Source organism: Pleuronectes platessa, chromosome 17 (genome assembly GCF_947347685.1).
Source record: "Pleuronectes platessa chromosome 17, fPlePla1.1, whole genome shotgun sequence".
Taxonomy (NCBI): domain Eukaryota; kingdom Metazoa; phylum Chordata; class Actinopteri; order Pleuronectiformes; family Pleuronectidae; genus Pleuronectes; species Pleuronectes platessa.
Genome location: NC_070642.1, coordinates 15,050,772 through 15,066,025, shown reverse-complemented (window position 1 = coordinate 15,066,025; position 15,254 = coordinate 15,050,772). Strand labels below are relative to the sequence as shown.

The window sequence follows — 15,254 nt, the reverse complement described above, 5'->3', positions numbered from 1 at the left end:
TCCGAGCAGAGAATCTCCCGCTGCGTTGTCAATGAGTGAAAGGCAAAGTGCGGAGAAGGTCTGCACCCAATTCTCTGGAGATCCTCCGAAGGAATACGAGATAAAAGGCGAAACACAGATGCAAACATAACCTTCTTGGCGAAGGTAAAAGCACTGTTGTGAGGCCAAGGCATGTTGGCTCATGGCCTCGATCAGGCTTTTGTTTCCCAGTTATGTTGACGTCTACAACTATGAATCTGGGACAGTGTAAGAAAGACAGAGCGGGAGAAACTGTGATGTTATTTGTACGAAACACGAGTGTGTGAAGAAAGTGTGGCCAAAGAAACGCTTGTTTACATGCATGTTTTGTTTTGTTTTAGTCTTCCATGTTCTCACCTTTTAAGTATAGGTTAGTGTTCACAATACCTCAATAAATAAATAAATAAACAAACATAAAAAGGAAATGTGAATAGCAATGAAGTGTTGCTTTAGTGTTTCCACCCTTGAGGACCATCAGAGGGATACTCAACCGCAGCATCCTGCACAGCCACACATCTGGAGGTTACTGGGACTCATAAAGGAAATAGTTAGACCTGTAATGACCAAGAACAAGATCTGGCAACTGAATACAATTCAAGAGGATTTTTATTCCGGATGTCCTTAACTGCAGCCCTCAAACCTAAAAGAAAGACAAACAGCATAGAAAGACTGAAGAGAAGCACCAGAGAAGAAATACACCTCCTGAATTTGGAAAAACAGCATCACCAGGTGCAATGCACTGAGATAAGTTCAGACTTAATCTGAACAGTGGCATGGTTCTGTTAGCAGCTGTATTTAGCCTGAGTCCTTAGTTTCACTGGAAGAAACTAGAAGACTGTGCAAAGATGCTCAAAATGCACACAATTTGCATCTTGTGTGCTCAGGTGGTAGAGATGGTCGTCCCCTAACCAGAGTTTGGGCCGTACAATCCCAGTCTCCCTCGTTTGGAGTGACTAAAGGTCCTCAGGCAAGATACCCTAAATTGCAGACTTTGCCGGCAGTGTGCGAGTGATAGAGAAAGGGCGCCACATAAATACAGATCATCTAAATAGAAGGATCGTAAAGTGATGGTGCATGCACTGCTTTGTGAGTACATCTCTCGAGGGCAGAAACAAGGATATTACAAGTCAACCACCAGTAAACTCAAAGTTTGAGTGTGTGTTACTAAAAAAAAAACATTTGTTTTTGAAATTATCATCACTGTTTCATTGAGAGCGGCCTCTGATGTGCCTCTGAGGAATGTCTGCGGAGGTTTGTTTCTGTTTAATTATGAGGAGGGGGGCTGAGAGAGGGGGAAATGTTTTACATTTGACAATGAGATGCAGATGATACAGACAAAGCAACGATATTCGGCACAGTCGGAACAGACTGACGTGAATGGAAACATTTTTCTCAGTTCATACTAATAAAACAAACAGATGAGTAATTCTACTGGATGAACGACAAGAAATAGCTTAATCCCGCCAGAAAGGCCAGACATGACTGCGTCTGATGGGCGGGGGAGATATTGAATATTTTATGATTTAGGATTAAGGTGTACATTTAGACCAGAACCTGCTGAATTGTTTCCCCTTGGATCCTGAAAGACACTTGGGGATTTGTAGTATCTCTTTCAAGGTTTGTATTTACCTCCATCTGTCTGCATATTTCTTAAAACAGATGGATTTGTAATCCATACGAGGGAGCTTCACTTGTCCCAAATGGGCCAGACAGTATTGAGGATATATGCGGTATTGTATTAACCAATCCTCCTGCATGTTGCATCATACTAAAAGTTATTGTTTGCACGTCAAAACTTTAAAAACCTGTCTTTGGTTTTCTAGGAACTTATGAATCAATTTTAGTTTCATTAAAATAAAGGAAGCTGGGCTGCTTTGGGAGGAATGGTTCCATGTTTTTAATGGCTGTCTTAGCTGTTCAAAGGGCATTTACTTAATCTTGGAAAAATCTTACAAATCAAGTGAGACAGCCAGTAAATGAGAGAGTTTTCATCCCCGTCATAACCTACAGGCATTACTAAGTTTATGTTCTCTAAGCTTTTTTACGTACTGAGCTCAGCACCATCATCTGGGCCAAACTATGAACATATTTCCTTTAAAATAAAACTACATGGAATAAGTGAATCCAACCCTCAGAGACATCAATAATGTGTTTTCGTACTCCATCTTAACACACTGAAAAAACTCTGTATGGTTGAAAACCTCCCATATGTAACTTAAAGATGATATGTACTATATTCATTGCCACCAGATCACTCACTTGCACCTGCTCCTAATATTTGAAGTTGGAACAACTTGGCACAGATAAAAAGTAAGATTAATAGATTTGATAAAGAATTATACAATAACCAAAGTTTACAGTGTACAGTCCACAGGTGTTGAAAAGACCAATGCCCCCTAAAGACACAGTCGGAAGTCCAACGAATGAATAAAATTTGAGTGTATTCGAGATTCAACAAATAGCTGTTCAGCAAGCTGCCGCGCAGACTGGAAAATGGATCTGTCACATTTCATTTGGCGGCTGCTCTTGTCGGTGTCTGAGCTTTACTCACTAAATGTGTTGTTTTTTTAACCCTATTGTAGGAATTCTGTTGCTGCTGCGAGCACAGCACACTCTCAGCGGGCCTGCATGACGGCTGGCGACTAGCTGCCAACCCTCGTTAGCATAGCTTTGTGGGTAGCCCATAGGTGTAGCTGTTGTGTCTGGGGGCAAAAGACACCTTCTCAGGTGTTATGTTTACATCACTGCTTTAATAAAATGGGGAGGACCAACGGTTGGGGACTCTTGCAATACAGTGGACACATGTGCTGAACTGGCAACCAAAACTTAGCTGAACTGCCCCCCGTCGTGACCCTTAATGGATGGAGATCCTTTTAAATCAAGCATTAAGAGTTTGCAAAACATCTTTACTTGTCTTGATTAGTGAAAACCACATCAGCTCATGTCTTTTGGCCCTTTGTTTGCTGCTTTGATATTTAGTCAATTACAACCATTCCGCTTTTCTGACATCCCACAGTTTGCTTTCATCTTCCCCACATTATAAGGGCATTTGAGCGATGGATGTTACAGCTGTTCTTCTACAGAAAATCCAATTGACTACAGGGTATGCTTCCATTTAATTACATTTTGTATTCCCTTTTAGCCTTTTATTCATGGACGGATTTGTTTTAAACGTAAACGTTACTATAATCTGGGCAATATTAGTTCATAGATGCGAAGAAAAGATAGGATGTTTTGAGTGTGCTCATAGTTACAGATTTGAATAGAGGACGTTGTTAGCAACAAGCAACAAGAGATTTGTCCAGGACATAGATATATATTAGCTTAGACAAGTACAAATGTAGCACTAACTGTTATGAAATCCAGGCCTACTATGGTTTAACAAGTAGGATTTCATTAGGGTGTATAATAACTCAAGACTTCAGATATGTCTTTGTTCCCTCAAGTATGGCTCTAATTACTTTCAAAGTTAATTTCTGCTAAAGTAATGTAACTGATTGTGGTGTGCTGCAGTTCCTCAGCACAGTGAGAGATTTTAATCACTTCAATATGATTTGGGAAAAATAAGCAGAGCAGCTGTATTTTCAAAGACACTGCACTTGTGTTTATGCTCATTAAGCTGCAGAATTTATCCATCTATTAAATTGGGATTGTTGTTTTATATACAGAATAAACTGAAAAGTAAATAATGGGCCTGTATTAATTAGTTTAACTATTGTTTACACGAGACTATCCGACGACATTCAAACAAATGTCAGCTTGTGTTGTGCTTCATTAGCGAGATTTAACATTCAATTAAACTGCCATAAAAGTTAGTTTTATGCAGCAGGGATGCACAAGTTTGTCATTGCACTATGGTCTCACTGTTTAGTGAAGTTACAACCAAAGCATTAATACAGATTCACAATAAGCAGAGTGCATATAAACACATTCTCTGGTGTGAAATATGTGATAATTTACAAAATATCGAAAAACATTTGTAACATTAGATCTAGGGCTTGGTAGTTGTGGGGAAAAATAATGTTTTATTGAACAGAGATAATCTTATCACACTGGTGTATCTTCCATCTAATTCTCCAGTAAAATTGGTTGTAAATAGTTATTTGATGCCATAAAACGTGGTCAAGCGATATGATTGACAGCTGTGATTGGTCGAGCACATGTTTTGACAGGACCTTGGAATTGCTGGTTTTCCCCAAATCGCCACTTCACAATCTCCAGATGTGCAAGGTAGCGTCGTTGGTGTCAAGTATATTTTGGCTTGATTTCTGGATTGTGGGAACAAGTGGAGACAAGTTGCAGATCTTTATACACAGTCTATAGTTCTCCATCGTCGCTCTGTTTTAAATTACCTTGAACTCATGAGTCAAAGATCTGTCTCTTTACCACGTCGTCACTTACATTGTCTGCTGTTTGGTGCTGGCCTGGTAGCGCACAGTGGGTTCATAAGAGCTTCTAAACCAAAACCAGCTGCCTGCTGTGGTTGAAAACAAACGATGATGATAGCAGGGAGAGGAAAACAAGACAGTTAAGCTAAGGTGTGTAATAACGGAAAAATGAGCTGCGAGACAAAGCTTAGTGGAGCTCAAGAACTCTGCAGAATCAGGTGATAATTCTCAGTATGTTTATCACCATGGAAGACGTCTTCACATTTGGCTCAACATTATTACTTGATCCGTTGCGAGAATGAAAATGTTGATCCAAGTACATTTGAATGTCTGCACCGTGTTATGTCTATTGCTCAATCAATACAACATATTCTCTTCATGTTGTTTTCTGTCCTGAGACAAAAACAACAGCGAAATAAAGTGAAAAGAAAAGTGAATTCAAATATTTGATGTTTAATGAAATTAATACAGTCAGATGAGCCTCTGATAAATAGCCCCCGACTTACTAAGTGGGAGGTGATAGTGACCTTATATTCCTGGAAATTAGCGCAGAATGCATAAATACAAATTATGACCTACTTTACATAACACTCAAACAATAGCCGCAAGTAAAAGATGTCTACAGCAATTATACCTAATAATGTGCAATCCATGTTTTATTCGAGTCAGCCAGTTTCATTCACGTATCGAGGATGGTCGGTAATTATTGTGAATGAATCAGTAAAAACACAATTAGCAGACGAGGCAGTCCTGCATTAAAGTGGAGAATGTGTCTCTCTGAGTCTCAGCGGCATAAGTCAAGAATTAAATACTGGAATGGCGAGAAGGCTCATGGGATAAAGGGACTAATGGTGTCAGTGTTGCTTGCTCTGCTCCGTCTCTGCTCTGTTTCTCTGTGTGTGTGTGTGTGTGTGTGTGTGTGTGTGTGTGTGTGTGTGTGTGTGTATGTGTGTGCGTTTGTGTGTGTGTGTGTGTGTGTGTGTGTGTATTTACTAATGTACTTTAACTTTTTTACTGAGAAAGTTAGAGACTAGATAACAAGAAATTACAGAAGAAAGACACAAATAATCAAACGCATCAAATGTCCACTGGCTTTTGGGGCCACCAGTGCTGTTACAGGGTTAATGGTGAATGTATTCCTCATACTCTCCTCCCATTTCACCCTTAGACTGTTAATAACGATTTAAATGCCCCAAAAACATCTTATAAAAAAGACAAGCAGTCATCTTTTTACGGGTTGATCAAATGAACATTATTATATGTTTGGAGTCTTTTTTGAGGAAAGTAAATCCAATAATCACTCAACCTTTATCTCCATTTTTGGTCTCCACCCAACGAGATAAATATCTGATCCTGAACCTTTTAAACGCTCTAAGATGTTTACCAGCCAGTTGTTAACTTTGTTTGCCTGCTGTGTGGTGCTCGGCAGGTGGCGAAGAGTGGATTTTAATGGCCATTTAGCTGCTGTGGCTGAAAATGAAACTTGTGAGAGCGGAGGCATTTAAGTTGTAAAAGAAAAACAATGAGCTGAAAGAGGCTATGAAGTCCATAAAGAGAGTTGCATAATTCTCTGTGGGTTAATCATGTAAAATGAGGCATTTAATTCATTGTTACTTCTTAAAAATGTAATATTTGTATTGGCCAATTATTTATACAATTATTCACACGACAACCTCCACATCAAACTCATGTTCCTAATCCTTTTACATCCTCTTAACCTTGTCATGGCTGTGAAGGATCATTAATCATAGTGACATCGCCTGCCTGCGCCAGACTTCAACTGCATTGGACCTCGAAATCTGAGAATTCATTTTGAGGACATCATGATTTAATTGAAGCGGAGATCAAGGAAGGATAAAGTACAAGTAAACACTGCTGAATCCCCTTACGAGCTGTTCGGCCTGATTTTAGGGAAGCCGGTCAAAGAAATCACATGGCTGAATAAGAGCAATCAACACGAAACCCAGATGTGGTGCGATGATTATGCACGAGCGAAAAAATATGAGTCCACTTAAATGATTTGAGAGGAATCAATGAAAAGGTCTTCAGGTCATTCTCTGTCAGTCCTCCGTTAAACTCACAAGCAGAAAGATAACAAAGACGGCTCGTTTTCTGGTGCGGTAACACACTCAGTATGTGGGGTTTGCTCTTAAAAGAGAGTAAGTGAGGATTTGAATCCGACTCAGTCTCGGAAGGCAATTAAGCCAAAGGCACGCAATACTTCAGCCTAACGACTCTCACCGGGTGTATTCTGGTGCTGCCCTCTGCCTTTTGAGTGAGTGAACCTGGCGACTGGTGACTTAAGTGTTCAGTTTGTCAACAGATGTTTTGGATTCCAGTTCGGTGAATGTTTGCAATTACACGAGGAAGCAAAGAACAGGGATTCCGTTGTTACTCTTAAATTTTTTATGGTGGGATTTGCAATTTTCTTCTTCAACTTCGATCTATCGCGTTCAAACCTTGATCTTGCAGCCCTGGCGAGCCAAGAGGGGTTTGGACATACTTTCTGAATACTCTGTCAATGCATGAGACTTATGCAGTGTGAAATGAGTATTATGGAAACATGTGCAGGCTTGCATTGATTAACACTGTTGCTGCCTTCTCTCTTTGAAAACACACATACACACACAACCCAACTGGCATAATGCCATCCAAATGACTAGGTAATGCTGCAGTCACTTCCAATGTTGTTAATTGGGTGAAGTAAAGTCCCGTCCAGAGGGGGCGGTCATTGAAATAAATCCATTGACATAGGAGGTGCTGTTCCAGAGGGAGAACACCTTATACCCATCATTTAGTGCAGGGATTTCCATATTTGTTATATTAGAGTTTTCCATTCATAATAGCATGTTCATTTCCTTTCACTGTCCACTATAATGGTCAAAATAGACTGAAGACATGATAGCTGCAAGTCATATAGTGTGTAGCGTAGGTTTTCTAAATTGAAGAAATATAAGAGTTGGGCTCCAGACAGGGATTCTTCACCTGTCAACATTTATAATATATCCCGGTAGGAGAGGTAACCCGGATAGCTCATTTACCTAGCTACACAAAACATCCAAGGAAAATAAATCGCATCCATAAATTAGGTTAATCAGTATATCTTCAATTATATTGTTTACTCAGGTTAACATCAAATCAAATACGTACGATAGATAGATAAACAGAAAAATACCTCTTTTCAACCAAAATATTCAGTACTCCATGAAATCAAATTCTTTTCAAAATAAGAACAATTAATCGTCCCTTCAGTAAACATGTGGAAGAAACTTTCATTAAGAGTTCAAGTTCAAGTGTTAGTTGGTGTGTGTGTGGGGGGTTCTGTTGGAGAGGGGAGTAAGGGTCCAATGAAAAGGTGCAGTAAGGGAAATGTTTGTTCTTTGTTTTGGAGGGCCTTTATCTCCAGGTAGAGGGAAGATGAGGGGGGAATTTTCCAGAGCCAAGAGAGCTCGGTGAAGCCAGGAGAGTGTCAAGAGTGGACTTATCTGGTTGGTTCCAGCCAGGATGGGGGCAATCACGTTCTGATCCGAGCAGGTTAGATGGGTTTAAAATCCACTTCCGGCTCCAGGGATTAGCTTCCGTTCCTCAGCGTCCAGGACATTGGCGCCATCACTCCATCCAGTTCTTGGTCAACTTTCTTTAACTTGTTTAGCTGTTTTTTTTCCTCCTTCCTACAGTCACGCTCCTTCACCTGTTTACACTCCATACTCCTTTGTTTGAGTTTCCCTCTCTTTTTCCTCACAGGCGTGTCACCTTTATTATCTTCCTTGCCCCTCCTTTTCCTGTTGAGGCCTAAAGGCCCATTCTGTCCTTTTAGTGTATAAACAAGGCAACGTCTTTCACTTCTCTCGAAAGCCTTTCCGTCTTTGCACACTTCCAAACCAAACGGGCCGATATCTGAATTGTTCTTTAGTATTATTATGCACAGATGAAAAAAGGTGAATAGGCATCAGATACTAAAAACAGGATATTTAGTGAAAGCAGACCCACTTTTTTAGGATATAATTCAGTGTTTAATGGTTTCAGCTGACTGACGCACATCCAGAAATTGACTCAATTGACGCACAGAGATTTTTCTGTGCAGATGCTCATAAATGTGTTTTGTGCACTTTACCTGAAGAGCCCAACAACACATTACACAATACAAAACTATTCCTTTTTTTTTTTACTTTGTTGTTCGCTATTTTAACAAGCATGTGGGATGTGTTGGAATCTATGACGTATTAATAATGATATTAGTTCATGACCTGAAAACGTAAGTGCAGGGTTTTATGACTGATTTAAGGTTATACATTTTAGGATCTGATTAAACCTCATAATAAAGGCAGTGAATATTCATTCAAGTTTCACCTTTAAGGACCTATAAGATAGGATAAGCTATATAGGGAAATTCACTCATTCCAGCAACAGATATTGAAAATGAGGAAGACAAAAGAACATGTGAAAATATATGATAGAATAAAATAGGCAATAAAACAGAATTTTATTCTAATAAAGGTACAGAGAAAATATATTATAAACCTTTTACCACCGATGGAAATATTATTGGTCAACCATGGATTTCTTGAATATGGGCTTATGCAGCATTGTAAAATCCTATCAAAGGTTTTTCCTCTTTCACAACACTGCTTTAAATACTTTGACTAAAAATAACTGTCGTTAACTGTTCCTGCCTTGACAGTCACCATGTGACACATCACACACTGTGGATGCTTTGAGGATGAATAGGCTGGGAGAAACATTTATTGTGCAACATTATTGGAACAAGCGTGACAGTTTTCTATAGTAAATCATTTGCCAAAGGAGATATTGATTTATTAGATAAAACTGAATTTAATCCTGTATTGAGCAACAAGGATATTAAGTCCACATTTCCTCCAGGACAGGAGAGGGGAACACAAGGCAGCAGTGTCAGCTTGCATTACTCTCACTTGCTGGTATCAGGTGTACTTTGAGCAGACTTGTGTTTGGTTGAAATCGGCCTTGCACAGGATGGGTGGGGTGGCGTGGTGTGTGTTTGCACAGACAAGGTGGAATCTGTTGTGATACGTGCTCGGGCAAGGACCGGGCTCGAATGGAATCTATTTTTTTTTCCCCTACCGCCAACACTTGAGAGGCTGCACACCGGGGGATTCTTTGGAAATGTCTGAGTTAAATGTCACGATGGAGGCGACCAGTGCCCCCACAAAAATCCTGGAGAAGGGTCCCGAGTACCTTCGAAAGCAAATGGAGCTGGAGGGGGAGACCAGAGGACACATGAGCGCAGTGGAGAGGTTGGCTGCGAGCAAACCCAAGTATGTGAAGAGCCAGCAGGTGGTCAACTCTATCCAGGAGCCGGCGATCAGTCTGGGGTCAGCTTCGGTGAGCAGCACGGGGTCGTCCACCCGGAGCTCGAACCGGGGAAGGAATGTTCTCGCAGCGGGTGGTGTTGGGAAAAGCTGCTCACCGGGGCAGGTAAGGCGCACCAGCTCCAAAAAGCGCCCGGACTCTCTTCTGCTCTACCGGCAGAAATGTGAGCTCCTGGGGGGTGCAGCAAAAGACAGGAAACACCATATAACACGTAAGCTGCTGGCGAACAACACTGTGAACAAAAATGCCCCGTTACTTAAGGAGTGTGAGTCTGAGGGAGATAAGCAATCGGGCGCCGCCACACCTGAGGAGCGCGGCGCGCAGGGAGCGCAGCCATGGAGGAGGAGGGGGGTCGAGTCTGGGACAAAGGTGACAGCGGCTCTCCTCACTGTCCCCGAGGGCGAGAGGAGGTCCAGCAGGGGCGTGGGTCGCTCCCACTCGGACATCAGCTCCAGGTACTCCAAGAACTTCGCGGACTTCGACGCTTTCTTCATGTACTGCGGGCTGGACGGCGAGATCATCGAGTCCCTGGGGCGGGAGAACTTCTCGGCGCGCTCGGAGGAGATCGCGACCAAATTCCGCAGCGTGAGCGTGTCCACGACGGAGGGGGGCTTCTCCAAGAACAGCGGGGACAGCGACGGGCTGCTGCAGGTGGAGCTGCACGACAACATACGCCAGGGGACGTCGGTGATCGAGCGCAACGCACGGATTATCAAGTGGCTGTACAGCTGCAAAAACGCCAAAGACACTGGGAAGAAGTTACGAGACCTTAACTGAGATGTTGTTGTCTTCCTGCAGTGGCATAAGCATGTCTACCTGTGCATATAAAACCTTTACATGTGTGTGTGTGTGTGTGTGTGTGTGTGTGTGTGTGTGTGTGTGTGTGTGTGTGTGTGTGTGTGTGTGTGTGTGACAACTAACTAACATTCTATATCTTGAAAGTGTTTGTTTTCTTGTCATTTAGATTGTAAACCAGGTGCATTTTTCTCAGTCAGAGGGCCGTTCTGTGTCGAAGGTCAAGACTTTGTACTGGAGTTGAGCGATATGGTCAAAAATGATACTAAGATCAAAATGTTGATTTTATCACGATAATTAACAGGTATTTATCAGAAGTACATGAGAGGCGTGGGTGGATTTAAACTCTTCTTTTTGAGCGGAGGATAACCAACATGATAAACATTATACACATCTGAGGTAGATCAATTATGTGTTATTATGCCTCATCACTGTGTTTGCACAATGCATAGGCATTATATTAATATTTATTGGACTTTATCGCCCAGCCCCATTTGTGCATATGTGCCCACATTAGGACACACACAAACACACACACACACACACACACACACACACACACACACACACACACACACACACACACACACACACACACACACACACACACCATGGAATTCAAATTCAGATTAGTTTAACAATTTCTTTGATACCAACATCAAAATCGGTAAACTAATCGTGCTCTCACAATGGGATTTGTCACAATATGGCAATCCAAAAACATTATTGCAATGCCTTATACCTGATCTGTAAAGAATTACTTTCGAAACTAAGTATTTTGAAACTAAGTACGTTTGCACTCAGGCGTTGGCGGTGTAGTTCAGAGAAGAGCTTAGGTTGATCTTGATACAAGATGATTTTGTTACCTGGTAACTGGAGTTGCCAGTCATTAGCTGTTGATACTTCACAATCATAATGCAATGGGTGTATCAATATTTGACAGTTACATTTAGTTTTTTTCCTTAGCAACTTACATTATAAAATCGTTAAGTGTTCTGATTGAAACCAGGTTTACTGTTAATGCAAAATTCAACAACATTCAATGTCACTCAAAGACAAGGCAACACCTGAGTTGTGCTTCTTCTCTGTTCTTCTTTGGCTGTAGCACAAGTCTTTATCGCCCAGCCCCATTTGTGCATATGTGCCCACATTAGGACACACACAAACATTTGTTATTTGTTCCAATTTATAAACCCTCTATAAATCCAATTTAAACCCTCTATAAATCCAATTTAAAGGGCCTATACAGGGCGATTTCAGTTATCCCAAAATATAATGACTTAGAGTTCATGTTGTGGCATTGAACCAGAACATTCCATGATGTCTAATACTGATGTTCATTAGTTATATTACTCAGCAGGGCCTGAAAGTAGCCTTATATCAAAACTTAACATATGCATGCACACACACACACACAGCTTCCTATTAAAAATGTCAATAAGGCAGCTGATGTAGAGGCCAAGTGTTTCTGATCAATCATTACATTTAGTTACATTCAGACCAGAAGGATTTGTAAGATATTGTTATTTTCCAGCCCCTGAATCCGTTGTTTTGTGGGTCCTGTGTGGGAGGAGAGGAATGTCCCCTATAATCTGAGGGGTTTATGTCCACTGACCCGTTTAATTCTATCTCCACTTCACACCAGATCTCTGCCTGGTTTCATCTCCTCACCACAGTCTGTCTGTTTCGGCCTTTTGGCCAACTTCCTTTTACCGATCAAAGCTCACAGGGTGTACGAGAGGGGAGAGAGAAAAAGCAAAGGCCAGACTCATGAGGATTTCTTGTTTTAAAAGAATTATCACTGACACTGTTTCTCTCTCGCACATGGAGAAAACAAACAGCAATCAGCTGGGCTAGTGTTGTTGACACACCTTTCACTTCCCCATATTGCTGAAAGACATACGTCACTCAAAGACAAGCCGTGTCTTGTCTTCTCCGCTCCTCTTTTCCAGAACTCAAAGTGGCTTATTATTCAGTTTTATGATGCAGTTACAAAAATGTTACGTCTCATTTGTATCTCAATGTGATAAGTGACTGAAAATATATATTCTGCTTGCATTGCTTATATCTTCTTTCATTGGGATTTTGATGTTAAAATGTTACTCTGCTCTCAGACAAATTTATCATTGACTGAAATAACAACATTAACTGAAATGTCCTTTACCCTAAGCAAGATAACAGCAAATTTGTGTGAACTTGTTTTATATTGAAGTTCTATAAAGTTTGTAAAAGTGAATCATTGCATAAGTTTATTTAAGGTTACAATGTTGGATAGTTTGTGCTCATATTGTCCGTCTCCAATTTACGTGATGGAGTTCTAATAGGCTTTAAATGTTACCTTTTAAATAGTTATCTGTGTTTCCAATAATTTTTTTATCAATTGAAAGGAAATTTGTCTAAAATATTTGAATGTCCCACAGCAGACGTGAAAGCTTTTGAATTTCCGGTACATTTCCTAAAGGGGGCAGTATTTGACAACAAGATTGAACCCAAGTTTGCAACGTTTGCACTCAGGCGTTGGCGGTGTAGTTCAGAGAAGAGCTTAGGTTGATCTTGATACAAGATGATTTTGTTACCTGGTAACTGGAGTTGCCAGTCATTAGCTGTTGATACTTCACAATCATAATGCAATGGGTTTATCAATATTTGACAGTTACATTTAGTTTTTTTCCTTAGCAACTTACATTATAAAATCGTTAAGTGTTCTGATTGAAACCAGGTTTACTGTTAATGCAAAATTCAACAACATTCAATGTCACTCAAAGACAAGGCAACACCTGAGTTGTGCTTCTTCTCTGTTCTTCTTTGGCTGTAGCACAAGTCTATTCCTGAACCAAACAAACATTTACCAGGGAACAGCAGGAATGGAGGCAGAACCCATATAATTTAACACTGTGACTGCACTTTACTCAGCGCCATTCTAATTTTAATTGTGTGTGTCAAAATCCAGGAAACTATTTTGTCATGGCCAGTCATACCAAAACTGGTTTAGGGTTAGGGTAAGCTTATCGGAAATTTGTATTATTATTATTATTATTATTATCTACCTAAAACATCTCAAAAAATCTCATGGTGATGTTTAGCACACCAACGAGAGATTGTAAAAGCCTCTACTTACAATAGTAATAATGACAATTATATATATATATATATATAGATAGATAGATAGATAGATAGATAGATAGATTGATAGATTGATATATAGATATACACATACACATAATTTCTATAATTACATCAAATTAAATTAAAAATTAAACTCTTGCATTTTCATTAACCCCAGTTCTTATACCACTTTGTGTGTCTAACTGAATAGACCTTTATTAGTAACTGGAGAGATAGAGTAACCTTCATTGTATGAGAGGGAAAATACAGTATTATGTTGTGCTGCTAACGGTGAAATGAAACTCCCTACTTTTTTTTCTTTTCATACTGAAATAAAGTGGATTCACTTGTCTGACGTCTTTATAAAACACCTCATTAGCGTCACACTACAAGTCCTGCGGGGGGGAAATGTTTTTTGAGAGAAGATTCCAGATTCATTCACTAGACTGGCACTCAGTAGAGCTCAACAGAGCTGTATAGGTTCATCTCTGATCCATGCAGCTTCCTTCTACCAAGTTTTGTGGTTATTGGTCCAGTAGTTTATTACATAGACCTGTTGACTGACAAATCAGAAATAAAAACATAACCTCCTTAACAGAGGTAATAAAACCTCCACACATTTATTAAGGAAATGTCACCAACATTCATAATAATTAGAAACACAACAGGAAATTAAGAGTAGAATGAAATCTTTCTAGAATATCTAAATAGTTGACGGGTAGTTTTCTGTTGGTCGACTTATCAATTCATTTATTAAAAGCTCATTTTCCCCTGCTACTTAGTCTATAGGGTTTTTATATTGTGTTTTATTTACATTGTATATATTGGTTTATTTTTGTCGTGCACTGGTTGCTGGTTGTACATCAAATTGCAAAAAATTAAAATTTATATTTTATTTGTTTTTATTTATATACATTTTTTTAATATATATTTTTTTTTATTGTGCAATGAATAGGTGGTTGAAGTCCTGCCAACAAAGTTTTTTGTTTGTCTGGTAATGATACACCTGTGTTTCGATTTTGGTGAAGATAGGTCAATGTAGAAGTGTTCAAGGGGTTTATTTATTCCTCCAGAATAAATACATTTTCAACACTTTGTATATATATACTTGTATATACAGTGCCTTGAATAAGTATTCACCCCCTTTGGACTTTTCTACATTTTGTCATGGTATAACCACAGATTAAAATGTATTTCATCGTGAGTTTATGTAATGGACCAACACAAAATAGTGCATCATTTGGAAGTGTGGGGAAATATTACATGGATTTCACAATTATTTACAAATAAAAATCTGAAAAGTGTTGAGTGCATATGTATTCACCCCCTTTACTGTGAAACCCCTAACAAAGATCTGGTGCGACCAATTGCATTCACAAGTCACATTTGCAAGTCACATAATTAGTAAATAGGGTCCACCTGTCTGCAATTTAATCTCAGTATAAATACACCTGTTCTGTGACGGACTCAGAGTTTGTTGGAGATCATTACTGAACAAACAGCATCATGAAGACCAAGGAGCTCACCAAACAGGTCAGGGATAAAGTTGTGGAGAAATATGAAGCAGGGTTAGGTTATAAAAAAATATCCAGAGCTTTG

General features: G+C 39.8%; 1 protein-coding gene across 1 annotated transcript; it reads left to right on the top strand.

The window, feature by feature from the left end:
* Positions 1–9,267: 9,267 nt before the first annotated feature.
* fam110c (family with sequence similarity 110 member C) lies at positions 9,268–12,786 on the top strand. Its single transcript, XM_053445820.1, has one exon. The coding sequence runs from the start codon at positions 9,549–9,551 to the stop codon at positions 10,530–10,532; it is 984 nt and encodes a 327-aa protein (XP_053301795.1). The 5' UTR covers positions 9,268–9,548; the 3' UTR covers positions 10,533–12,786.
* The last annotated feature ends 2,468 nt before the right edge of the window (positions 12,787–15,254 follow it).